The 25,742-nt window shown below is 38.3% G+C and overlaps 1 protein-coding gene across 2 annotated transcripts in view; it reads left to right on the top strand.

Annotated features, from left to right (window-relative positions):
- phip (pleckstrin homology domain interacting protein) overlaps nt 1-25,742 on the top strand; it is a 158,443-nt gene that overhangs the window by 94,584 nt on the left and 38,117 nt on the right. For both annotated transcript variants that reach the window (XM_052024448.1, XM_052024446.1), the window contains exons 15-24: nt 450-584; nt 3,239-3,367; nt 7,116-7,341; nt 8,041-8,175; nt 13,852-14,035; nt 14,582-14,684; nt 19,442-19,585; nt 21,223-21,302; nt 22,383-22,617; nt 22,717-22,833. In XM_052024448.1, coding sequence (XP_051880408.1) covers nt 450-584; nt 3,239-3,367; nt 7,116-7,341; nt 8,041-8,175; nt 13,852-14,035; nt 14,582-14,684; nt 19,442-19,585; nt 21,223-21,302; nt 22,383-22,617; nt 22,717-22,833 — 1,488 coding nt within the window. The remainder of the gene's footprint in view (nt 1-449; nt 585-3,238; nt 3,368-7,115; nt 7,342-8,040; nt 8,176-13,851; nt 14,036-14,581; nt 14,685-19,441; nt 19,586-21,222; nt 21,303-22,382; nt 22,618-22,716; nt 22,834-25,742) is intronic.

Here is a 25,742-nt window from a genome sequence, read left to right as displayed (position 1 = left end):
TTGCAGGGTTCTGAGAAGCAGAGGGAACTTGTGTCCTAGAGCATGGATTCTAAAAGACTAGGATGCAGATACAGCAGGGAATTTGGAAATTTAACAGATTGTTCTCATTTATTGCTCAGCAATTAAGTAGGGAGAATATGCCCAATAGGGCATTGTTAAGTACACATTTGGAGCACTGTGGTCTCGCTAAAGGTGGATGTTAATGTGTGGAAGGTTTACTAGATTAATGCCATAAGTTGTCTTATGAGTCATAGTTATTAAACCAGACAGGATGGTAGTAAGCCCTTTGGCCAACCATAAAAGGTTGGACCCACTAAGTTTATATCTTCTGGAGTTTAGCAGAGTGAGTGAGAATTTAATTGAAACATTTAACATTAATTTTTTTTGTGATAATGAAAATCTTCCTGTATTATTGATTGTTTAAAAATTCAACATTTATATTGTTGCAGGGGCATGAAGATGAAGTGTTTGTACTTGAACCACACCCCTTTGATCCCAGAGTTCTCTTCTCTGCAGGACATGATGGCAATGTGATAGTTTGGGACCTAGTAAGAGGAGTGAAAATTCGATCATATTTCAATATGGTACAAAAATTTGTTTTCTGAATTTAATATAAATATGAATTTAACCCATTCCATTGCTAATTAATCCCATTGTTGTGTGTAACATTTTCTTGTAAGTGGTAGAGATGAAAGTTCCTTGGAATATTCCAATGAGCTGAAACCTTGTTGCCTTAATGATATTATTAGAAATATCATGCTGAGGAGTTTAATTGTCTATGGTGGATATAATAAAATACATCAGGAATGCTGTGCAAAATATCATTATTTTTAAAATAAAAACCATTAAGGGATGATCACTAATTACATATGCAAAATAGAATGCAGTTATTCACTTGACAGATTATTGCACATCAGGCAGAAATAACAAAAAAAAAGGCTGCAGTAAAAAGCAAATCCTTTATCCTACTTTGTTCTTCTGAAAGTGTTGCCTTTAATGGTTTAGTGCATATTCCAGGTCTTCTATATGGGAACTCCTTTTCATGTCTAGGCTGTATGATTGTGCAGGATAATAACAAATCCTGGTCTGGTTCTTGCACAATAGCTAGTCACACATTCATAAACTTGACTTGTGAGTAATGCCTAAACAAATAATGTTTAAACAGAGCTATCCCATATTGATTAACCACCCCCCGCTCCCCCCCCCCCCCCCCCCCAATCAGCACCAATGAACCTCAAATGTTGAAATTTTATTATTTTATTGTGGATCAGCACAAAATTTTGAGATCATTTACATAAAACAAAAACAGGTTTTCTTCAATCCAGAGTGATACTTTCAGGAGAGTTGTGATTGCAATTAGTCTTTGGCTTCTCTGCTGACTTCAACTATACCAGAGTAACAATAAAAGCAGAATTATTGGGAGATGAGGCTGGTAATATTAGCTGATTTATTTCCACGCCAGGATAGTGTGCGACTTGGAGAAGAATGCGCAGGTCACCAATGAGGCACTCAATGAATGAGAAGCTTAGCAGCAAAATACTTTTCTAAAAAGAATACTTGCTTTAAATTTTATCACATTCTGTGGACCTTTGCATATTTTGGTGCAGTCTTTTTTGAAGCAAATTTTTCAGGTCTCCTGATGTGAGAGGCATGGCTCTTTAAATTTTGAATGAAATAATAACACAACACGACAAACTTCTCGTTTTTCTAAGACTTCCATGATGATCATTGTATGGAGCTTTATGTTCCACATTATATCGGTGTGGCCTTATATTGGTGGTGTACCATGATTATTGGCATAAGGTGTGGATCTTTTGCTGGGAAGATGTCTGGTGTGCTAACATGTATCGTGACCAGAAACACCTAGTCCAATCTTGTGACCATTGCAATTTTATCTGAAAATTATTATTGACATAATCTCCAGTTGAAGTCAATTTCACAGCACTAGAAAGGAATAGGATTGCTTGATCCAATACCTAGGCTAGTGTTTTTAAATTATTTCACTTCAGCTTTAAGTTTCTACTGATTTGTAAATCTTTCAATGCATTTTTATAATTCTTATTACTTTGTAAATTTGCATCTTTAGAGGTTTTAATGTCTTTGATTACTTTGATGTCAGAAGCAAAGCCTTGCAGGATTTGACACAGCAAAAGCTCCACCCACAGCTTTGCCTTTGATCAAAGGCTGTCAGGACATTCTGGGCTCTAGCCTTGGGACTATGCTACTTGAGTCCTTGCTTTGTCTTGATGCCTGACTCCCAGCTACAAAAGGTTAGCAGAGTGTACCCACTGCATGCAGGCCAGGTTATTGCAATCAGATAGAGAGAGCGTTTGTCAACAGTTTCAGAGGTGGTTAGGTTCAAAATGGTACTGCCTAATATTTTGAGCCAACGTAGAATATTGCAACATTCTTCATTAAAGGGATTAATTGTAGACTATTTAAAAAAAATTGAATCAGAAGCCTGATCTTGCTTTTCTGCTTTCTTCTCCACTGGTACTTTCACTTGAAACCTGGGTCATAAATGATTAAGCAGCATGCATTTTGATGATTTTTTTGGGGAAAAAAACTAACCTTGTTATGAATTAAAATGCTGCTTTAGTTTGGTATCATTACTTTGTAGCCTGCTGATCACTCTGAACCCCACAAAGGAATGCAGCTGCTTGGACCTGTGTAACTCTGAAAACTACTCTCTTCCTCCTCCATCCAATAATCACTTCAGATGCAAATACGCATTTTGTTGTCAGCACATTAACTTGGCAATTGTGAGATCCCAGTTCTATTTAAAGCCAGTCAAGTCACGTGTGGATGATTAGTGTAATTCATGCAGTTAAAATACTGTATGTTTTGTTCTGTCTTTTCTCAACGAGTAGCCTTAGGCATGCATTTCATAAGAGTTTTGTGTTTTAGCCCACATGATAAAATTTAGCTCTTCATATTTAAACGACAAAATAAATTCTTTTCCATTACTGTTGATTTTTGTTTTCATCTCTAGCTTCTTTTGGATTAATTGTGGCATAATTTTTGGCAGATATGGTTAAAAATGTATTTCTTTCTTTGGGTGATATTGTATTTAATTCAAATTTAAATTATTATTTCTCCATCAAAATATGGTAATTTATGAGTGTTGTAAGTGTGTGGGGCTGATAGTGAAGTCAGCTATCCTTTCTCCACAACATGTACAATATATGTGTGTTGTTCTCATTACTATTTTTACATGCCATGTATATTTTTGTTTCAGATTGAAGGCCAGGGACATGGAGCTGTATTTGATTGCAAGTGCTCCCCTGATGGGCAGCATTTTGCATGTACTGATTCCCATGGGCACCTTCTTATTTTTGGTTTTGGCTCTAGTAGTAAATATGACAAGGTATGAAGCTTTCTTTTAAAAAAAGCAATTTGACTTATCAATTCCTTATGCTTGTTTTAATTATGAACATTTTCTAAATCTTTGAATCTGCAACATTGCAAAAGCACTTGGATTATGTTGTTGTTTGACATTTTCATTATGTAAGTGTTTAATTCTCCTTTGCTGTTGACTCATTATGTGGGCAGACAGCTGGAGACCAGAAGAGTATTTTAAAAAGTTATCCACATGTGTCGAACAGTCTGCATTTCTATGACACGTGAGCGTATTGATGAGCCTTGAACTCAAAATCTTTGGGTTTAGTATCATCATCAGAATCTGAAGAAACTTATTATTTTTCTGTGAAAAAATCTTGTATTTATATAGTGCCTCTCACAACCATTGAAGGTCTCGGACAGTAAACTTATGATGTAGATTTTTGTTGCTTTGTTTACAATCGGATATGCTAAGTATTGTTTGACTGTATAACTGCTTTCCTTATTATGTCTGAGGTAGTCAAGATTTTTTGTTTTGTGGAAACATTGTTTTCACTGCTACCTATAATTGTGTAATGCCTTTAAATTTAACAAAAATGTCCCATTCTGCTGTGCAACAGCAGTATGAAATAAAACCCAATATTAAGCCCACATAGAGAGATAATAAGGCCAAGATTTAACTCTTGTTCTAAGATAGAGTTCTTTTGGAAAGAAAGATAAGTAAAGAAGTGAAGAGGTTTGGGGAAGAAATTCCAGAACATCGAACCTTGGAAGCTGTAGGCATGACTGCTAATGGAGGAATGGGGAATTAAGTTTAATAACAATCAAGAGTTCCAAGTTGGGGGAACTCCACGAAAGGTTATGAGGTTGAGCTGAGGTTTGGGCACAGTTGGGCAGCGGGTGGATATAAGTGGAGGCACGAGACTGCAGATGCTGGATTCTGGAGTGACAAACAATCTGCTGGAGGAACTCAGCAGGTCAAGTAGCATCTGTGGCATGTCAGCATCCCCTCTTCCCCTCTTGATTGTTGGTGGAAATCAGTGGTTTAGGAAATGCCATGGATGTGTTCCAAAGCTTAACAAAGGGTCTGACAAGGCACCAAGGTTGTGAATAGTTTACAGCAGCAAACAATTTGTGGGAGGAACTCAGTGAGTCAACCAGCATCTGTAGGGAGGAAAGAAATTGCAGTGGTCTCTGATCAAAACCTTTCATCAAGTCTTAATGCAGGGTTTTGACCGGAAATGTTGACAATTCCTTTCCCCTCTACAGATGCTGCTCGTCCAACTGAGTTCCTCGAGCAGATTGTTTGTGGCTCTTGATTCCAGTGTCTGCAGTCTCTTGTGTCTCCATTGTGAATAGTTTAGTTCAATTTCAGAAGCTGACAGGGAGGCGCATTGCTGGCTTGGGAACAAAGCTTATTTTAAGGATAGAATCTAATAGTTTTGGTCTTCCCAGTATTTGGAGGAACTTTTTGCTTATCCAGCAGTCTGAGCTAGTGGTGTTGGTGAATGTCATCAGTGTGAGGGTGGAAACTAGGGCAGAAATCTGGGTATATTGAGGCAGATCCATGGTAGATGCCAGAGATGATGATGCTGGCACTGGAAGTGGAGTATTTATTGCTCATCCCTAATTGGTGGAGGTGAGTTACTTTCACGAACTGGTGCAGTTCTTGTGATGCAGCTACTTCCACAGTCCTATAGGGAAGGGAATTTAGGCCCAACAATAGGGAAAAACAGGCAATATACTTCCAAACCCAGGATTTTGTGTGACATGGAGGGGAATCTGTAGGTGTTTGCATTTCAATGCACTTGTTGCCTTTGTACTCCTTGATGGTAAAGCTTACTAGTTTGGTAAGCAACTGTAGTGCATTTTGTAGCTGATGCACACAACAGTCCTGGTGCACCAAGCAACCTTCCTTGTCCTGGATGATGTCAAGATTCACGGGTGTTGTAGAGGAGGGGAGGGAATATTCCAGTTCTATTTCATTACACCCTTATTGCCGGTAGTTGCTGGAAGGGCTTGCACAGAATTTCCAGCTTCTCACCTGCACTTGCAATTATTTATGTGGCTATTCTCATTAAATTTCTGGTTAATAGTCTTCAGGATGTTGGTAGAGGGCGCTTTGGTGATGGTATCATTGTTAAATGTCAAGGATAGATAATTGGAGAGATAAAACAAAGAAGTGGATACAGATTATGAAGTCAACAACAAGGAATAGCTGGGTGTAGATGTAGCAGCAGTTTGCAAGGTGGGAATAGTTAAAGGTTTTTAGAGAGAGATGTGATGGCAGATTCGCCAGTGGTAGGGAACAGTACCTGACGAGAAATTATTGGCAATATCGATTGGTAAAGGGACTGGTGTCTGGTCACCAGTTTAGTATGGATAGGCATGGGGAAGTAGAAGATAAGTCTCCTGGAAAAAATGTGCGAGTTTTATAAAAGGAGATGGAAGAGTAACCAAAGATAGCTGCTTGGAGGAAGGAGTAAACTGAATCATAAGCTTAGTCAGTAAATTGAAGGTATATTAGCCAAGTAAATGTGTACCAACTCCTCCTGGTCTAGGAGGAAAAGCAGTTTTGGTATACATCTAAAATTCATAACAGTGTGAAATTCCTGCATGTCATATGGTTTAATACAAAGAATAACTTGACTTACTACATTAACATCAGATGAAATGGTATTGATAAACAATTGTTTGTTAAAACACTGAAAATGTCTTTAGAATTCCTAACAACAGTTTTATTCTGATGGTCTGCTGCAATCCTTAATAGAAAAATTAGTTAACAGATGTTTGGCGTAAGAAACAAAATTAGTCATCTTTCCATTAATGCAAGTGATTCTTAGTTTGAACAGGAAGCAATCATTTAATATCTGTTAGCATGTAGGTGAATTGTTTCTCTTCTAAACTTCCATCCCTCACTGATGCCATCTGCCTGTGAACTTCATGCTGCTCCCAGGCTCAGCCTGTGATGTTCTGAACTGATCATAAATCTTTGAGTAATTGTCCTTTACACTCAAGGTAAAGTTGCTCCCTTTCCCACCCCAGCTAAAAGGGAAATCAGTCATCAAAAAGCTGCAGATGCTGGAAATCTGAATGAAAAACAGAATATGTTGGGCATGAGATGTTTCCATTAATGGGAGAATTTTGAATGATTACAGGACTGTCAGGAGCTGTCATTTAAAACTGTAGGAAATGTTTCTTGCAGCAGATGATGTATCTTTGGAATTCTCAGTCTGGTTCATTTGGGGTATTTAAAGAGGAAGTAGATAAATTTCTGAATGATCAGGGAATTGAGGGTTATAAGGAACTGGCACAGATGAGGCTATGATCATATTGATTGGTGGGGCAGGCTTGAGGGGGGCAAATAGCAGCCTACTCCTGCTCTAATTTTCTTATAATCTTATGAAAAAGTCAGTAGGTCAGGCAGCATCAGTGAAAAGAGAAACAAAGTTAACTTTTTTGTGTTGAAGCATAGGCCTATTTTACCTCCTTCCAAATGCAGTGGGGGAAAAATTAGGAAATTTTGTTTGTATATGATGAAACTTACAACTAAAAGGCTCTGCTGTAGTCATTGGAATTCCCCTTTTCAGAAATGGGAATTCATTCGGCTCTTTAGCAAAAATATTCTTCACTTTTTTTGAGTTAAGATTTCAGAAGACTGATATGTAGCCATCAGGTTTTGTAGCTTTCAGGTTAAAATAAAATAAATTGATATAATAAAGTTAGTAAATCCTTCAAAATGAAACGCTGAAACCTTTTGAAATCTCCTGCTCTAGATTTCTGATCAGATGTTTTTCCACACGGATTATCGACCCTTAATTCGTGATGCCAACAACTATGTTCTAGATGAGCAGACACAACAAGCACCACATCTTATGCCGCCTCCGTTCCTGGTAGATGTGGATGGTAACCCCCATCCACCAAAATACCAGAGATTGGTACCTGGCCGGGAGAACTGTAAAGATGATCAACTCATTCCGCAAATGGGTGTTTCTGCCACAGGTAACCAAACTCGTGCTTCAAGGGAAGTTAGAAACATAGAAAAACTACAGCACAATTCAGGCCCTTCAGCCCACAAAGCTGTGCCGAACATGTCCCTACCCTAGAAATTACTAGGCTTACCCTAGTAATGAGGTGAAAGTGTTTCTGGAATGCAATATTACAAATTTGAAATAGTTGATATTATTTATTTAGAATGCAAATAAGACTTTCATGTGATTAAGTTAATGTCAGTGTTCCTTCCAGACTCTCTGGAATATAATGTTTTCACCAAGAAGTCATGGTGCCAATATTTTGGAAAAAGCTCATTTCATATTTAAATTGTACCGTGTGGTTTGTTTTATTATCAAGTAATGGTGCAACTCTAGGGGATGTCACTAACCATGCTGGAGACTTAAAAATATGTGGACCAGATTATCCTTGTCAAGGTAAACATGTAGAAGGAAATAAGTATCTGCTAGATTTAACATAGAAAGTGTAAAGATTTTCAAGTGTTGCATATATAGTTAGAAAATGCTTTTGTTCCAGCTTAAGACTTGATATTTATGAAAGTATTGAGAATAGAGACTCTTGCAAAGAGTTATTTATTTTGGAAAATATGATCCTTCTACTAAAGAATGTGATAGTGCTTGCTATTTTGTATAATTAAAGTATCTATTTTCGCTTTGTTTGTTGGTTTTGCGTTCGTCACTTTTGGTTTAGGGTTGAACCAAGTTCTAAGTCAACAAGCAAACCATGAAGTCAGTCCATTGGACAACATGATTCAACGACTTCAGCAGGAACAAGATCAGAGACTGACTACAGGTACCAACAACACCTTGAACAGAGGAAGATTAGGTAGGACAATTTAATAACTGATCAGTAAATGCATTATTGTAGATGTAAATAAAATGTATCTAACACCATTCATCGTTTTGTCCATGAACACCAAATTGTCACCTCAAAAACTTAAGTCTTTTGCAGGATTTGATTGACTTTAGGATTCCTACATTATGTTTAATTAGTAATTGGTTTATTATTGTCACATATACTGAAGTACAGTGAGAAAATTTGTTTTGTATGCCATCCATACAGATCATTTCATCATATCAGTACATCAAGGTAGTATAAGGGTAAAGCAATAACAGAATGAAGAATGTAGTGTTACAATTACGGAGAAAGTGCAGTGCAGGCAGACAATAAGGTGCAAAATGAGGTAGATTAACCAAAGTCTTTTCTAAAATAGAAGTGTTGAATTTTTCTAAGAAATTGTTACCTGCCTCAATATTCTTCCTGTTCATTATTTTACGTTCCTGCAGTTTGTCTGCTGGATTACAAATGCCCAACTGTACAAAATAATGAAGTTAAAAATAATGGAACTATGACATTTGTTAAACATCCCAACACAAGTGCCATGGCAGTAGCAGCAGCATAAGAGCTGCCATTTCATTTCTGTTATCCATGGTGCCATTGCAACAGAATGGTGTGGGGCTACACAAGGTTCACTCGGCTTAACTTTCAAAAGTCAAATAGCTTGTAAAATCTGTCACTTTTCAATTGATCATGGAGAATAAGAAGAATGGCACAGCAGGTTGTGCTGCTGCCTCTCAGCTCCAGTGTGCCAGGTTCAATCCTGATCTCCGGAGCTGTCTGTACGGAGTTTGCACATTCTCCCTGTGACCACTTTGGTTTTTTCCGCGTGCTCCTGTTTCCTCCCACATCTCAAAGATGTGCTGGGTGGTAGGTTAATCGGTTGCAGTAAATTCCCCCTAATATAGTGGGGGTGAGGGATGCTGGGAGAATTCAGGATGGAATTGATGGGCATGTGAAAGAAAATAGGTTACAGGGAAATGGTTAGGAGAACCGGCACAGACTTGATGGGCCAAATGGCTTCTGTCTGTGTCATAAAGAAATATGACAATAAATCAAAATCAAAAAAAAACTTTTACTGTTAGTTCTGAGTTTGCTAGCAACACTGCATACCAGCACACATTCAACCTTCTAATGTTGGATTACTGACTCTATGGATGAGCAGAACAAATGTGCAAAAGCAGCCATGAGACTGGAAGATTAGCCAGTTTCACGGCACCATATTTGTAATGAGACAGGTTCCACCATATCAATAATTCCACCAGAAATATGCAGAAGCAGGCCATTGTATCACTATTTCTGTGTTTGGGTTAGTCTAGTTAGCAGGGGTGAGGAGAAGGAAGAATTTATTGAGTATGCATTTCTGATTGTAAGCTGCTGAGCCACAGGTAGCAGTACTTGTGTGTGACTGTTTGGAAGGGAAATAAAGGTTAGGCTCACCTGCAATACCCTCCTGTTTGGACTGCACTACTGATGCTGTCAGGGTTTTATGGGGTAAGGGTTACCTTGGTGAAGGAGTAACGGGTATCTCTTCCTTGATGCTGTGTTCCAGCAAACACATTGATTAGAGAGGTTTAAAAAAAGCCCAAAACTCTTTTCTTCAGAGTTTCCTGAGACTTGTTATTAAATAACCAGCACTTTCAATAATGGAAAGCACTGGTGGGGAAACAAAAACATAATATAAATGAAGATGAATTTTTCTGGTTCATATTTCCCTTTTAAGTAATCTTGTACCAAAAATATAATCTCTTGTTTGGTGTTGATGAATACCTGGTGTGCTAAAGTTGGTGCTGTGTTTGTCTACATAACCAGTAACAGGTGTACCTATTCTTTGACCTTTTCCTCTGCTTCCAGTCAAGCTATTTATGGCTTTATCCACGTCTTAGTCCCTAGACATTCTGGAAAATATACCTCACACCTGATCAATTTACTTTAAATTTAATGCGTTTAAATAAAAGTCTGTTTGTCCTGTTGGTGCTGCTGTCTCACAGCTTCAGAGAGCCTGGTTCATATTTCTTCACGACATAGGAGGAGGCCATTTGAGTCCAGGAGGTTTGCCAGATCAAAGAGCAATTCCATTCCTCCCGTTAATTTTCCTTGTAACCTCACATTCTGATCTACTCCCTTCCCTCGTGTCCACCCCAACCCTCCTCCTCCAGATTCTACCCCCCACCTACATAACAAAGGCAATTTACAACAGTCAATGAGCCTACCAACCTAGGAGCCTGGTCTCGGCTGTTTGTGCAGATTATGCACATTCACTCTATGACCACATGGGTTTCTTTTATGTGGGAGGAAATCTGAGCACATCCTAAAAAATATGTTGGTAGGTTAATTAGCTACTGCCAATTGTTCCTTAGTGTATATTACTGTAAAAAGAATCAAAGGTGAGTTGATGAACATATACGAGATAGAATATTTTGCAGGGATACAGAGAAATAATGAAATGAGTAATGGAACTTACGGGATTCTCTCCTGGGAGTCAACATGGACCCCGTAGGCTGAAGTCCAATTCCTATGCCATAAGTTCTCTGGGTGAAAGAGGGTGACAAAGGCATCAGTAATAAAGCTGACATAAGAGGTTAATGTGCTATTCACAATACACATCAATGATTTGGATGAGGGAACTGAATGCAAGTTTCCCAATGATACAATACTTAGTGTTGGTATTGGTGTTGGTTGGTTTATTTTTGTCACTTGTACTGAGGTACAGTGAAAAACTTGTCTTACAAACCGATCTTACAGGTCAATTCATTACACAGTGCAGTTACATTAAGTTAGTACAGAGTGCATTGATGTAGTACAGGTAAAAAAAACAATAACAGTACAGAGTAAAGTGTCACAGCTGCAGAGAAAGTGTAGTGCAATAAGGTGCAAGGTCACAACAAGGTAGATTGTGAGGTCATGAGGTCATAGTCCATCTCATTGTATAAGGGAACTGTTCAATAGTCTTATCACTGTGGGGTAGAAGCTGTCCTTAACTCTGGTGGTACGTGCCCTCAGGCTCCTGTATCTTCTACCTGATGGAAGAGGAGAGAAGAGAGAATGTCCCGGGTGGGTGGGGTCTTTGATTATGCTGGCTGCTTCACCAAGACGAGAGTGGGATTGTGAGTTTTGAGGAGGATACATAGGCTTCAAGGTGACTTAGACTAGTTAGGTGAGTGTGCAAATATTTGGCAGACACAGCATAACATGAATAAGTGTACTTATCCATTTTGGAAGGAAACATAGACACTATTATTTAAATGTTAATAGCTTTAGAAGTATTGATTTGCAAAGGGATCTTGTGCACCTATCACTGAAGGCAAACCTGCAAGTGCAGCAAGCAATTAAGAAGGGAGATTGGCCTTCGCTGTAAGAGGTATTGAATATAGGATCAAGAGTACAGGAGTACAATTATAAAAGGCCTTGCTGAGACCATACCTGAAATATTATGTGTAGTTTTGGTGTCTTCACCTAAAAACAGATATACTTGTTACAGGGAGTGCAACAAAAATTCTTCAGACTCATTCTTGGGATGGCAGGACTGTCATATGGTCATAGTTTGGGTCATTGGGATTAGAGGATTGAGAGAGGATCCTAAGGAAGCATATAAAATTCTGACAGGGCTAGGTCGACTGAGTGGAGAGAGTGTTTCCTTGGCTTGGGTCTTTTGAACAAGAATTCACATATTTGGGATATGCTGATTAAGATGAGAGGAATTTCTTCACTCAGATGATTCTTGCACCTTATCACTGTTTAACTGTAGGGTTGCTAATTGAGCCAGATTATGCATAACTCAGTTTGTGCTTTGATTTCACCATGCCCCAGTGCTATTCCCTTGGCCACTCTAACCTTTAGTGGACACCAGGTCCAAATGAACACAAGTCCTCCTGTGACCATCTGACAAAAAAGTACAGTCAAAAAAGAGACCCAAGAGACTGCAGATGCTGGATGATGCAGGGTCTTGACCCAAGATGTTGACTATCCCTTTGCCTCCACAGATGCTGCCTGACCTGCTGAGTTCAAGTTTGTTTCATGGGCATACATACCCAGGGTATAAATGTCATGAAAACTAGCTTTTTGCAGCAGCAGCACAGTACATGACAAACATAAATTAACATAAACTTAAATTAACATAAATTATGTGTAACTTTCATGACAAAATAAACATAACTATATACGTGCAAGTTGAGGGAGAGAGAAAAGAAATAGAGTCTGAGGTTGTATTAGGGTTTATCACATCATTTCTTCCAGAATCTTGCTTTTGCTTGAGGTAGCAGTCCTCAAGGAACTTTTTGTCCTCGGTTGGGGCAATCTGAGGCTCTGTTCCTAAACCACTCTTGGTTTTTCTGGCTTCTTATGTAATCAAAGGTGTCTTTGATGAACAGATATTTAAAAGAAGAAGTGATAGTAACATTTTAAAAATGTAAAGGTTTTTTTAAAAAAATAATGTATTGTTAAAAGCTGATTTATCTCATGTAAATAAAACCAAAAATATTAATTAAAATAATGTTTTAAAAAACAAATCACATATACAAAATTATGAGAGGCATAGATAGTAAGAAACTTTTCCCCATGGCAGAGCTGTCTTAAGACTAGAGGCCATAGGTTTTTGGTGAGGGGTAGGAGATTTGGAGGGGATTAGAGGAAGAACTTTTTCACCAAGTGGGTTGCAATCTGGAACGTACTGCTTGAGAAAGTGGTGGAGGCAGGTAATCCCACAACATTTTAGAAGCATCTGGACGAGCACTTGAATCATCAAGACGTAGTAGGCTATGGACGAAATGCTGGTAAATGGGATTAGTATATGTATATATTGGTCAGTATGGACATGGTAGGTTGAAGGGCCTGTTTCTATGCTGTATGATTCTGTGACTATGATGCTTATTTTCACTTAGCTTTTCCATCCAGGTCTGTGACACAGTTCAAATTAATGGGGCTGTGCTACAGGTAGCCTTTGGTGGCTGGTGTAAAGCTAAGGAGTTGGATGCAAAGTACATCCAGCCCTTTGAATGAGGATTTACTATAAGTACTCGGTGGTGTGTCCAACGGTTAATTGTGGGATTGGATGCACTGACATGTTACTGCTTTCCGTATTGCAGTGCAAGAATGAGAAGTCTGGAATATGGTAACTAGTGCCTCTTGCTGTTGGCACAATCTGGCCTGTTATTTTGAAGAATGCTCATTTCTTATTATTTATCACTCATTCAAGTTGTCCTATTGATTTTTTTCTATTCACTAGCTGGTGGTATGCTGCAAGAGAGTACTCCATCTAATTTGGGTCATCCTGCTGATTTGTGAGAATAAAACTTGTATATGTTTTAAAAATTGCTATTTAGTTCCAAAGCTGTTCATGTTCTAATTCTCTTGTTCGAGTCAGCATTGTTTCCAAATATGACATTTTGAGTCCAAATTGGTAACCTGTGCTAAAGATATAATATAGCAAGTGTTGTGTATTGTACTTGACATCTGAATTTGTTTGCATTGACATTAATGGAACTTTAATATTTGGGTATGATATGCAATCACTACAGCATTGTGCATTCAGTACAGGTGACAGAGGACCACTTTATCCTCCTGCGTGTTTGAAATGCATTCTGCTAATTTAGTATCATGCAAGTTTTCTCCTGCCTTGAAGTATTACGATATGCATTGCAAAATTCTTGAATTTGTTCATTCCAGGCTCACAAAGTTCTGCCTCTGAGATGCACTCTCCTCCAAATGTTGGGTTGAGACGCAGTGGACAAATCGAAGGTGTGCGACAGATGCACAGTAATGCACCCAGAAGTGAAATTGCCACTGAGCGTGATCTTGTGGCCTGGAGTCGGAGGGTAGTAGTGCCTGAATTAACCCAGGGAGTAGCCAGGTATGAATATGTATTTCATGGAAGAAAGTTGAAACTGCACTTGTTATGATTTTTATTTTATAAATGAAATGGAATTCACGTTGTCTCAATTGAAAATGAATATTTGTATCCTTTGTAATATGCGTTCTACATTATAGTTTGTATGGTATTCACTGTTAATACTTAAAGTAATTTTTTTGCATTAAGTATGTGCTCTGAGTATATTGAATTGGGGTACAGTAGCACAGTGATTATGTTACAGGGTTAACAAGTGTGAGACATTAAAACAATGATCCAGCGATCAGTTAATTTACCAACAAGGGAGTCAGACAATCTAAATAAAGAGCCATTATTAGTAGTGGTGACTGTATGTAGACTATATTGTGCTAAACATTTCCAAAATGGAGATCCTCTACCAACCTCTGACCATGCACAATCAGCTGTAGCGAAAAAGGTCCAATATTGAGACCCTGGAAAGCATAGACAGCATTTCATCATTATTATCCAGTTGATATATGCATGGGTATGACTCCTAACTGCCCTTTTTTAATTATACTTGTGTTACAGTAAGCAGGAAGAATGTAGAACAGCCAAAGGGGAAGAAGAGGTAAACATTTATAAATATGAGAAGAGAAAGAAATCAACAAATCAAGTTCAACGAGAAAACAAGGTAATTACTCCATCAGATACATTCAGCAATTCTAGAAGGATAGCCAAAGGGAAATTACTTAATTTAAAGATTAGATAACTCTTGGATGATTTAAAGATAGATGTGTATCTAAGTACTCAATTTGTGACTGACTCTTTCTAAGGTTACAACAGTATGATTGATTGCAGCAAGTCTGTTTTCCTGGATTTCTTTTTGAGAATTATTACATGATCTGAATTTAGTACTTGAACATTGCTATGTATTTCTCAAGTTATACTTCAGTAAACTTTTGGAGAGAATTTTATCTTGCGATGGTCCACACCTGTAAGCATGTACTTCAGAAGGTTAATTTTAGAAGAAACTATTATCAAAGGTGCTAGTTTTATTTTGCTTCTAGCCATGCTGTTACAATTTGACCTTGCTGTTTATAACTGGAAAATAAATTAATTTTTTGATGATAATCTAAAGCTATATATTGGATTTGCTGTTGGATTTATTTAGAGAGCACTGAAAGCAAGGATTTTTTTTGGTTCAACCTATCAGTGATTTTTTCTAATAGGTATATATTGTTCAGTGTTACAGCTCTATAGAGGCATTTCCACATATTTTGTGATATTCATGAGAGTGAAACGAAAAAGGGATTCTGTATCAAGAGGGATAACAAATAATTTAGTTAGTCAATTGAGGGCAAATAGAGTGCAGCAGAAATTAAAGTGTCAGGCACCTTTTTAGCACTTTGCTAATTGCAGACTTGAACTGACCACCAGGAGGTGAAAAAGCAGCCTGGATGAATCATTATTTATTATTCCTTGCTTCTCATGAAAAATGTCCTTTCTCGCCTCCCTACAACCTTAATTACAGAGCTGAAATTACAGCCGCAAACTTTAGTTCTTTCCCCTGGCATTGTTTTGCAGTCGCTATCTTGCAACTTGCTAATATTTATTAGATTGAGCATAATTGTGCAAATAGTGTGCTCTAACTAAAACTAAGTACTGGGAGTATCATTGTTAATATCAGTGGAAAGATTCTAAAAGAGCTTGAACCTGAGCGCAAAAGGGTAAAGTAACTGCTTTTCAAGTTTCAGAATATTTATGCTTGCTTACGCTGTTCATTCAAGATCACAGTTTTCTTGGTGGAACCTGAAGGTGGGGAGAAAAAGAAGATATGTATTGAATGTTGGAGTAAGACGTGCATTTCTCTTCCTAGCTTTACCAATCGATTTGTTTAACCAGTATGATATTATACCATTTTTAAAGTAAATGACATGAACCATACACACTGCAACTGAACCCAAGTGATGGGTTTTGTGAAGATAAACTCTGTCATTCATTTTTATTTCTCCTTGAATTTCAAATAATTGCTACTTTATCTCAAGTGAGTAATGGCCTTTTGAGCAAAATAATCACACTGTCTCCCCTCAACTATAGTGTGCAGCAGCAAGAAAGCAGAATTTTTAGAAAAAGAGAGAATTAGCAATTTTCCATGAAAATTGCAGATATTATTCACCTTCCTAAGAAAGTGACTTTTGTTGTTCAGCTGTCTACATTATGACTTTGCTGAGATGGCTGGAATGTAGCTCCAGGTATGCCAGATACTAACCTTGTAGACATGTCTAGGAGATTTAATGGAAATGAATCTACCACCCACAGCTTACAAGGTAATTCATTATATGTAAGGAGTTGCAGAAATCTTGAACATTAGGTGTTTTCTTCATTTTGGTCAGATTGAATGTACTGGCCCATCCAGAGCCAGTTGCAGGTTCCTGATGAGGGTATTCAACTTGTTAGTGCAAATTGTTTCTTTTATCCCTTAGGATTTGACCTGATACCAAGTTACCCTTCCCAGCTTTGCTGAGAAACTTGTCTGGAGGGGAGAGCACCAGCCTTTTCACTTTATCCCCCTTAATTCTGGTATCAGCCTTGGAAACTTGTAGGTTATTTTTGCAAAGCTTCTATATTTTCTCATTTAATGACTAGGAATATGTATTCCAAAAAGGATGCATCAGAAGTTTCTTTTGCTGGATGGAGTTGCAATGGAATAAAGTTAATAGATCATAGAATCATACAGCACAGAAACCATCCCTTCTGGCCCACTCTGTCTGTGCCGAATGTGATGACTATCTGTGTTAATCCTATTTGCCTGCCCATATCTCTATGCCTTTGCTATCTAAGTATACATGCAAATGCCTTTTAAACATCACAATTGTATCTACCTTTCCCGCCTCCTCTGGCAGTTATTCCCAGATAACCACCATCCTCTGTGAAAAGCTTACCCCTTAGATCTCCTATAAATTTCTCCCCTCTCACCTTAAACCTGTGCCCTCTATTTCTAGTCTCCCCGGGAAAAAGATTCTGACTACTCTATTGATGCTCCCCATAACTTTATAGCCTCCCACGTTTTAGAGAGAATAAACCCAGCCTATCTAATCTCTCCTTATAACTATAGCTCTTCGTTCCAGGCAACATTCTGGTGGATCTCTTCTGCACTCTCTCTTTTGCCACCATATCCTTCCTGTGATGTGGTGACCAGAACTGTACACAATACTCCTAGTGCGACCTAACCAATGTTTTGTAAAGTTGGGACGTGATGTCCCCACTGTTAGAACCCATGCCCTGACTTATGAACGCATCATACCGAATACCTTCTTCACCACCCTATCCACCTCTGTCTCCACTTTCAGTGAGCTATAGACTTGCACCCCAAAGTCCCTCTGTAAACAACACTCCTATGGTCCCTGCGATTTACTCTGTATTTCCTACCAGAATTTGAACAGTTATCGTTAAACGATCAAATCATTTATGAAACAATGAAAGAAAATACTGGAACTACTCAAAAGGTCAGGTAATACCTATGGAGAGAGAAAAACAGTTTAATATTAAAAGTGGATGAACCTATATCTGAACTAGTTAGTTTTGCCACAGACAAAAAAGGCTGCATATCTAAAGTTGTTGAATCCAGAGAGTTGTGGTGTACCTCAATGGAAGACGATACCAATTACAAACAATCAGACCTGAAACATCAACTCTTCTGCTTCCCACTGATGTGGCCTAACCTGCAGATTGTTTCCAGCATTTTGTTATTATTTTAGATTTCCAGCAATCTGCACTTTTTTTTATTTCCATATATGATGCTACTACATGTACCAACAAAAGAAATCAGTATTCTGATATTCCAGTAACCAAAATAAATTAGTTGAACTGTTACCTTGCCCAGTGCTTGGGATGTGTTCCCACGAATAACGGGGCTTATGGGATGAATGCTACAGGGAGCTGTTATAACATTATATATGAAGAGATACTTATCGACAACACTTTTGTGCCAGGAACCTGACACAAATTCTTGCTGTCCTTGCTGCTCTGATGGAAAACTGGCTAACATGACGCAGTCAGCAATGAATCGACCCAGGGGTTGGTGTGCACAGACTAGATTCATCTGTTTGTTTGACTGCATGGCCTTCCCAGCCTGAGTTTCTCTAAGGTAACAAGATCAACTGAGAGCTTCCATCAAATCTTATGAGAGGTAACATTGGATCTGGGCAGTCTGTCAATACATGGAGCAATTGCTGCTGTTCCCCAACAGCAGCCTTGCCGCCTTAGCACTAAGCGTCCATACTGCTCATCCCAACCCTCACCGACAACCTTTCCATGTCAAGCCATTGCCAATTCATTGTTGGGGAGCACCAATGGAAGGCAAAGATTTGGGCAAGGTTCCCAGCACAGCCAAATGCAGCAGTGAGGAGGCAGGAGTTAGCACCAGGTCCCCGGCACAGCAGCGTGCAACCCATGTGGATGTCTTTTTAAAGCACAAGCTGCACGTTCCTGAGTGTTCAGACTGGAGCACCAAGAGTACTCTATGGGTTAGTGGTAAATGGAGTACATGTGTAGTTTCTGAATTAGTACTAAATCTTCTTGGAATGTGACTTTGGAAAACATCAATTTGGTGAGAGTTCCTTTCTGACATACTAAATATCAATTAAAGCTTGTAGTTCCTTTTAAGCAAAAGACCATACTTCTGCACACAACTGTGGAATAGGTCAGATTTATATTGCTTTTGCTAAAAAGTGAAACCATTTAGCCACTGAGAGGAATGACATTGAGATTTTGCAGTGAAATTTTATGAACACATTTAGTTTGAAAATTCATTCTGGTGATTCAAAAAACTGAGTTGGATGTTGGAAAAACTGAACTGTTGAGTTTTATTTTTAGTCCTGATTTAAATTGAATGTCTCAGAATCCTACTCATAATTTGTGCAAGGATATGGTTTCCTATTATTTGACATAACACTTAAGATCAGAATGTTAGCAATTCCTTTGGAAGTGGAATAAAAACAAGAAAAATCAGGAAACACTCAGCAGATGAGACAGCATCTGTGGAAAGGGAAATAAAATTAACATTTTGTCTATGATCTTTTATCAGATGTTGCCTCATTTGGTGGGTATTTCCAGCATTCTCTGTTATTTCAAATGTCTGGCACCTGCAGTTTTTGTTTTATTTCCATGAGAAGCTATGTTCATTTCACACTGAGTCAATCCTCATCTCATTTCTACTCTGTGAATTTTAATTCTGTGCTGGAGTCCAGTTCCACTTGAAGGTAATCCTGTGTTCTGTTGGATAATGGCAAGCCTTTACATATGGCAAGCCATTACATGTAAGATTAAACTTATATAAACCTGGTGATACAAATATTATTGAAAACAGAGTGACTGGAAAGTGGCAGTGGTATTCTGATGTAAATATTTTAAAATTAATTTTACCTTAATAACTTGAATGATTTCTAGGCCCATACCTATGAACGGTTGCATGAAAATGGGGAGGTGAGAAAACAAAGCCGCCAGAACGTACACAGTTACCGCACACGATCTGCAATCGATGACAGCAGCAGAAGTTCACAACAGAATGTAGATTACAACAGTTCTTCAGAGGTAAATTTTATAGGAAAATACCTTTTAATGTAACTTGTTAAAGATCCATTCAAATCAATAGAAGTTGCTGAAACAGTGCTGGTTCTCATACAGGTAAATTGTTGGATAGAGGATGAATGTGTATTTAATTAATTATTTTTTCCTGGAATCTTCTTTATACATTTTTTGCAATTTCTAGGTATATGCATGATTTTCCCCTTATGATTATGGAGCTATCTGTTTAGATATGTGACAATTGTGCAACTAAGTTTTCAAATTACGACTTGGCATATATCAAACATGATCTGTAGAAAATTAGCATGCAAACAGTTATTAGGAAGACAAATGGAACACTGGTAAAGGACATGGAACACAAAAGGAGAGAAATTTTGTTACCACTGTATAGGAAGCTGATGAGGCTACACCTGGAGTATATGTACAGTTTTGGTTTCCTGATTAAAAAAAGCATTATACTTGCATTGGAGCCAGTTCATGGAAGGTAATCTAGTTTGATTCCCAGGATGAAATGGTTGACTTGGAGGAAAGTTTGAGCAGGTTAGGCCAGTGCTCACTGAAGTTTAGAAAATGGTGGTGGTGTTGGGGGAGGCGGGGGGCACTGGTAATGATCTTATTGAACCATCATTATCTGTGCATGTGTGAGAAGTTCTTTTCCCTCCTGGGGGAATGTAGAACCAATTAGGGATAGTTTTTGAATAAGGATCACTCATTTATGATGGAGATAGGAAGGAATTTCTTCTTGGAGAATATACGCAATGAAACAATGCTTTTGTCCCCTCAATAGCTTATAGCCTTTTATAATTCAACACTATGAGATAAGTATTTTCTTTTTCTTATGTTCATATGATTATTTCGTATCATCAAATGCTGGGTTTGCAAACTTGGAATTGTATAGGTTATTGGCATACTAACTCAAGTCAAGGCTACTTTTGATTTCACCCATGAAGCTTAATGGTGGCTTTTTGTCAAAGATGATTTCCTTTCCAAAGTGGAAATGTTGGTGTGAAATTTGCCTTTATTTAAATGTAGCTATGGGAAAATGAGCATAGGGTGGGCGGATTGGGGGGAACTGAGTCCAAAAATGTCCAATAGGCATTAATATTACTAAGGTCATTTTCAAAGAAAGACAACATCAAATCCAGTAGAAGAAGCTGGGAGAAGATAATTTACACTGGTAATTGATTAAGAAAACTAAAATTCTTATCTCATAGTGTTGAATTACAAAAGCCTGCAAGCTATTGAGTAAGCTATTATGTATTTTCTTTTGGCTTCCTCTTGTGTTCTTGAGTTTCAATTATGCAAGAGGGGCAAAAAGACACTTAGAAGAAAGTGACACTCCTGGCTATTATAAGTAGGACATTTTTGTAAGTGCATGTACTTTCTTATAGTATCTTGTGATGTGAGCATTCATATTAGTGCAATTGTATAGTAATCTTGAGCATGTCATCAGTGTAATTTTGTTTTTGGATACTAGTGTTTTTAACATTTCATCATTAAAGCAGCCGTGTAATGTATTAGTCTGATTTATATTTCTATTTGTTAAAATTCATGTTATTTAGAGCACATTGAATGTGCATAGCATGAATTCCCTTTCATTATGTTAGTAAGTATCGTCATTATATTTTGATTTTAATCTTTAGGAGCTTGAAGTCCGTGGTGTCAATGGTGTGACCTCAGAAGAAGATGGAGATGCGTGGCACAATGAGAGCAGCAGTTCAAGGCAATTGATGTTTTAAGCCATTTTCAGTTTTCTTTAATTTTTAAACAAGGTTTGGTGATTATTTATTACTGCTGCAGTCAGTAGTGATGTAGGGCTTATTGAAATAGGCTTTTGAATTGATGGGGCAGGAAAGTGGAGTTGAGGCCAAAATTAGTACCAGCCATGATTTTATTGACCAGTGGAACAGGTCTGAGGGGCTTTATGATCTACATTTCTCCTCTCTCTCTAATGTTATTATAGCTTTAGAACTAAGAGTTTTCCACATAAGAACCTAAAGAATTTGGATAAGCTGAGAACTAAAAATAGATATGTGCACACTTTAAAATTAAGAAAGCATGCAAGGTGAGATGGGGTGAATGTTCCTCCTGTCCATTCAAGAGACAAGGCAAATCATAACAGTACCTGATGATAACTCCTACTGACCCTGTTGAAACTATTGTTAAGTAAGGTAACTATTGAAAGTGAAATTAGATCTATTTTGTTTAATCTGTTAAAGAGAATTGTTTTTTCTCTTCTCCCCTCATCTCCTACACTTACTGCTCTACTCTCCCTCTTCACCACTTCCCTTCAGTAACCCCTCTTGTACCCTTTCTTCTCTTCCCTTCCCTCTTACTCACCCATTTCCATCCCTCCCTCTTTTTTCTCCCGTCCCTTCCTCCCCCTGCCACTTCTGCTCTCCCCTTGCATTAAGATTACTCAGCTCGTGTGCAGTCAGCACCTCCCAAATTCTGCATCTGAGGGCACAAAATGAAATGTCCTTGGACAATTATGTGCAGATGGCTCTTCTCATTTCTTTAAAAACCTATCAGTAAACTCCTTGATCTGTGCTACTTTTAATCAGTTACATGCAGCAGAGTTTATTTTCTTTTAAGAATTGACGCACATACTCCACTGGAAGAAGCCAGAGAAATGGTTAGGGTAGTATTACAGAGGACATGCCTAAAAGAAAGTCTGTGCAATAAAAGCAGAAAAGTCTACAAATACCCAAGGCTCATGGAGGTAGTAACATGGTTAGTACTGTAGGTTTATACCCTTCCATTGGAACTGTAGTTAGACCAACTTAATGTAATTCTTTTATAGTGATTATTCAAGTGACTATTCTGACTGGACAGCAGATGTTGGCATTAACCTCCAGCCCCCAAAGAAATCTTCACGGCAGCAAGCAAAAAAAGCTGTGAGCAGTTCAGAAGATGAGGGAGATAAAGAGAAGGGGAAAGAAAAAGAGATCAAGAAGGAGAGGAAGAAACACAAGGAAGACAAAGATAGTTCAGCAACTCCAAAGATAAGAAGGAAACCAAGGGAGAAAAGAATGAAGGTGATGACATATTTCTTTTGATGCACTTTGTAGAACAGAAAAGCAGAGGCAGCAAATCATTTGATGTGTAAATGTCCATTTGAACATGTGATTTTACAGAGACCTGCTAGGGTCCTACCAGGGCAAGGGGAGACTCTGGAAGAATGGCTGCCACCAGTATGGATTACAGACACTATGCCCAGGCGATGCCCCTTTGTACCACAGATGGGAGATGAGGTATTGTAATCTTTCACGATCATGATGGTGTTTATCTTTCAATGTATGTTGCATTTTGTTATTGCTTTATTATTGTCACTTGTACCGATGCACAGTGAAAAACTTGTCTTGCATAATGTTCATACAGATCAGTTCATTACACAGTGCACTTACATTGAGTTAGTACAGAGTGCATTGAGGTAGTACAGGTAAAAACAATAACAGAGTAAAGTGTCACAGCTACAGGGAGACAACAAGGTACAAAGTCATAACAAGGTAGATTGTGAGGTCAAGAGTCCACCTCATCGTATAAGGGAACCATTCAATAGTCTTATCACAGTGGGACAGAAGCTGTCCTTGTGCCTGGTGGTACGTGCCCTCAGGCCCCTGTATCTTCTGCCTGATGGGAGAGGAGAGAATGACCCAGGTGGGTGGGGTCTTTGGTTATGCTGGCTGCTTCACCAAGGCAGCAAGAGGTATAGACAGAGTCCATGGAGGGGAGGCTGGTTTCCGTGATGCACTGGGCTGTGTCCATGACTTTGCAGTTTCTTGCGGTCCTGAGCAGAGCAGTTGCAGTACCAAGCTATGATGCATCTAGATAGGATGCTTTCTATGGTGTATTGATAAAAGTTGGTGAGTGTCAAAGGGGGCATGCCAAATTTCTTTAGCTTGTTTTAGTTCGGTTTACCATAAAGAAAAATATGCATTAGTTTCATTAATCATTTTAATCCTACTTTGTAAAGCTCATTATTAAAATGCTGTGAGAAATGTGTATTGCTAATTAGCCCAGCTCAAACAATATAAATGTGGAGACACCTAGAAAATACTGTACTTTTGTTTTAAAATCTTTACTTTCTATTAATTTCACATACTAAATATCTCAGTTGGTCACAGATAGTTGAAAGGAGATGTATAATATTTCAAGTCAAAAAAATCCAAATTTAAGTTGATTTGGCAAGAAATTGGTATTGTCAGATTGGGCTGCTTTATCACATACACTCCCATCAGATTGAACTACAAAGTGGCCTGATGTTAGTATTAAATATAAAAATAGATGGTTCAAATAAAAGGTAATTAACCTGAAACAGTAATTGTTTTTCTCTTTCCAATGATGCTGCCTGAGCTGCTGTCTGTTCCCATTCCTCACTCCCCACCCCCAATGTCCTGTTGGCATTGTTGTTGCAGCTATACTGTGAGGTAGAATGAACCACCGGTGACTGTTTGGCAGCAGGTGGCCACAGTTAAGGCCCCATCTTTGTACTGTTTCTAATAACCTGTGCTATTAAAGGCCTTTTCCCCTGATGATCAGAAACATTTGGAAACAGTTTACAACATCTAAATAATTTTAAAAATAATAAATTTAGGAAGTAAATACATTTAAAACTATATTCAACTTGTATAACACTTTAACTTGCCCTTTTCTTGTGAAAATCACTGACCCCATTCAAATGAATGGGACCATACTGGACTTCTGATGTGTTTTGCACTTCAATACTGCACTGTAAAGCTGCAGATGTCCATTATGTGCTGACACATGCACTGCAGTTATGCTGCACCAGGGATAGCTGGCAGCATGGTTTAACGCATTATCTTGGATCGCTGTTCATTTAAAATTATCCCACCTGAAGTTATGTGATTACTTTGAAAAGTTGATTGGATTGCAGAACAGCGGACTAACGCCATTATTTACAGTGCAAGCTCAGCAATAATACTGTGCAGCTGAGAGTGAGATGTTCCTTGTCCTTCGACTATAGTTTACTGTTCTTCCCATAATAAGTTGCCCCATGAAACTGGTTCTGGCAGAAATGAAGTAGCAAGAATCACTGATGGGAATGTAAAAAGGCAATCAGCCAGCAGAAAGGAGGCCTTGGCATAAAGTGTACATGGATGCTTGGCTCATTATGTTATGGAATAGCTCTAGATTTGATGGTGAGTCCAAGGGCAGAACAAGGAGTCAGATGCTCCAGCATCTGACATGCGACATGTTTCTCAATTCCATGCAAAGCAGCAATGTGTTTGTGAGGCCCTTCTGGCAATAATCTTGATTTGTGGGTGCTGCATCCCTGAAGTTTCAAGGGAACTAGGTCGATTCTTGGAAAAGGTTGTTGTATTGCACATAGAATTAGTTTATATTCTCTGGATTAAAAGACTAAAAGGTGATCTCAATGGTACACACAAACTTTGAGAATTTGACAAAATAGCTGTTGAGCAACTGCTTCCTCTGGCTTGAGATTCTATATTTGTCTCTATACAAGGAATTTGCCTTTAGGAGGTTTTTGTTTTCTCAGCAGGTTGTAGGTTTGTAATTCTACACATCAGAGGGTTATGGATGCTTAATTGATGATTATATGCAAGACTGGTAGATTTTTGGGGTTCCAAGGAAAAGAAAAATTGCATTAATATAGTGCCTTTCACAAGCTCTGAACGTATCAATCGGCTTTATAGCCCATGAAGTACATTTGACTTTGTCGCTGCAGTAATCTAGAGAAAACACCGTCATTTTCCCAGAAGTATTGATGTGATAATGACCAGGTAATCTTTTATTGTATGTGATATTGAGTGAGGGATAAATACTGATCAGGACTTAGAGATTAAAATCAACCCCTACCCTCGAGCCTTCTTGCTCTTCATAAAATGGGATCCTTACCCTAATACTAATGTAATACCGTGGGATTTTTATGTCCGTTTTAGTGGGCAGAGGGGACCTTATTTTAAGGTCTCATCTGAAATACAATGATACCAAGACTGCCAGGTGTTGCAGCTGACCTACACTATGTGGGTTTGCTGGCTGACCTGTGTTCTGTTCTACTGTAGAATAATTATATCAGTATAAGTGCAACTTCTAAGTGGGATGACTCAGATCCTTGTAATTTATGCCAATACCGTGCAATCAAAATTAATGCAAAGTGTTAACATTTGATTATGTTATC

This window comes from Pristis pectinata, chromosome 10, assembly GCF_009764475.1.
Source record: "Pristis pectinata isolate sPriPec2 chromosome 10, sPriPec2.1.pri, whole genome shotgun sequence".
Lineage (NCBI taxonomy): Eukaryota > Metazoa > Chordata > Chondrichthyes > Rhinopristiformes > Pristidae > Pristis > Pristis pectinata.
This window is presented reverse-complemented; position numbering and strand designations above follow the sequence as displayed.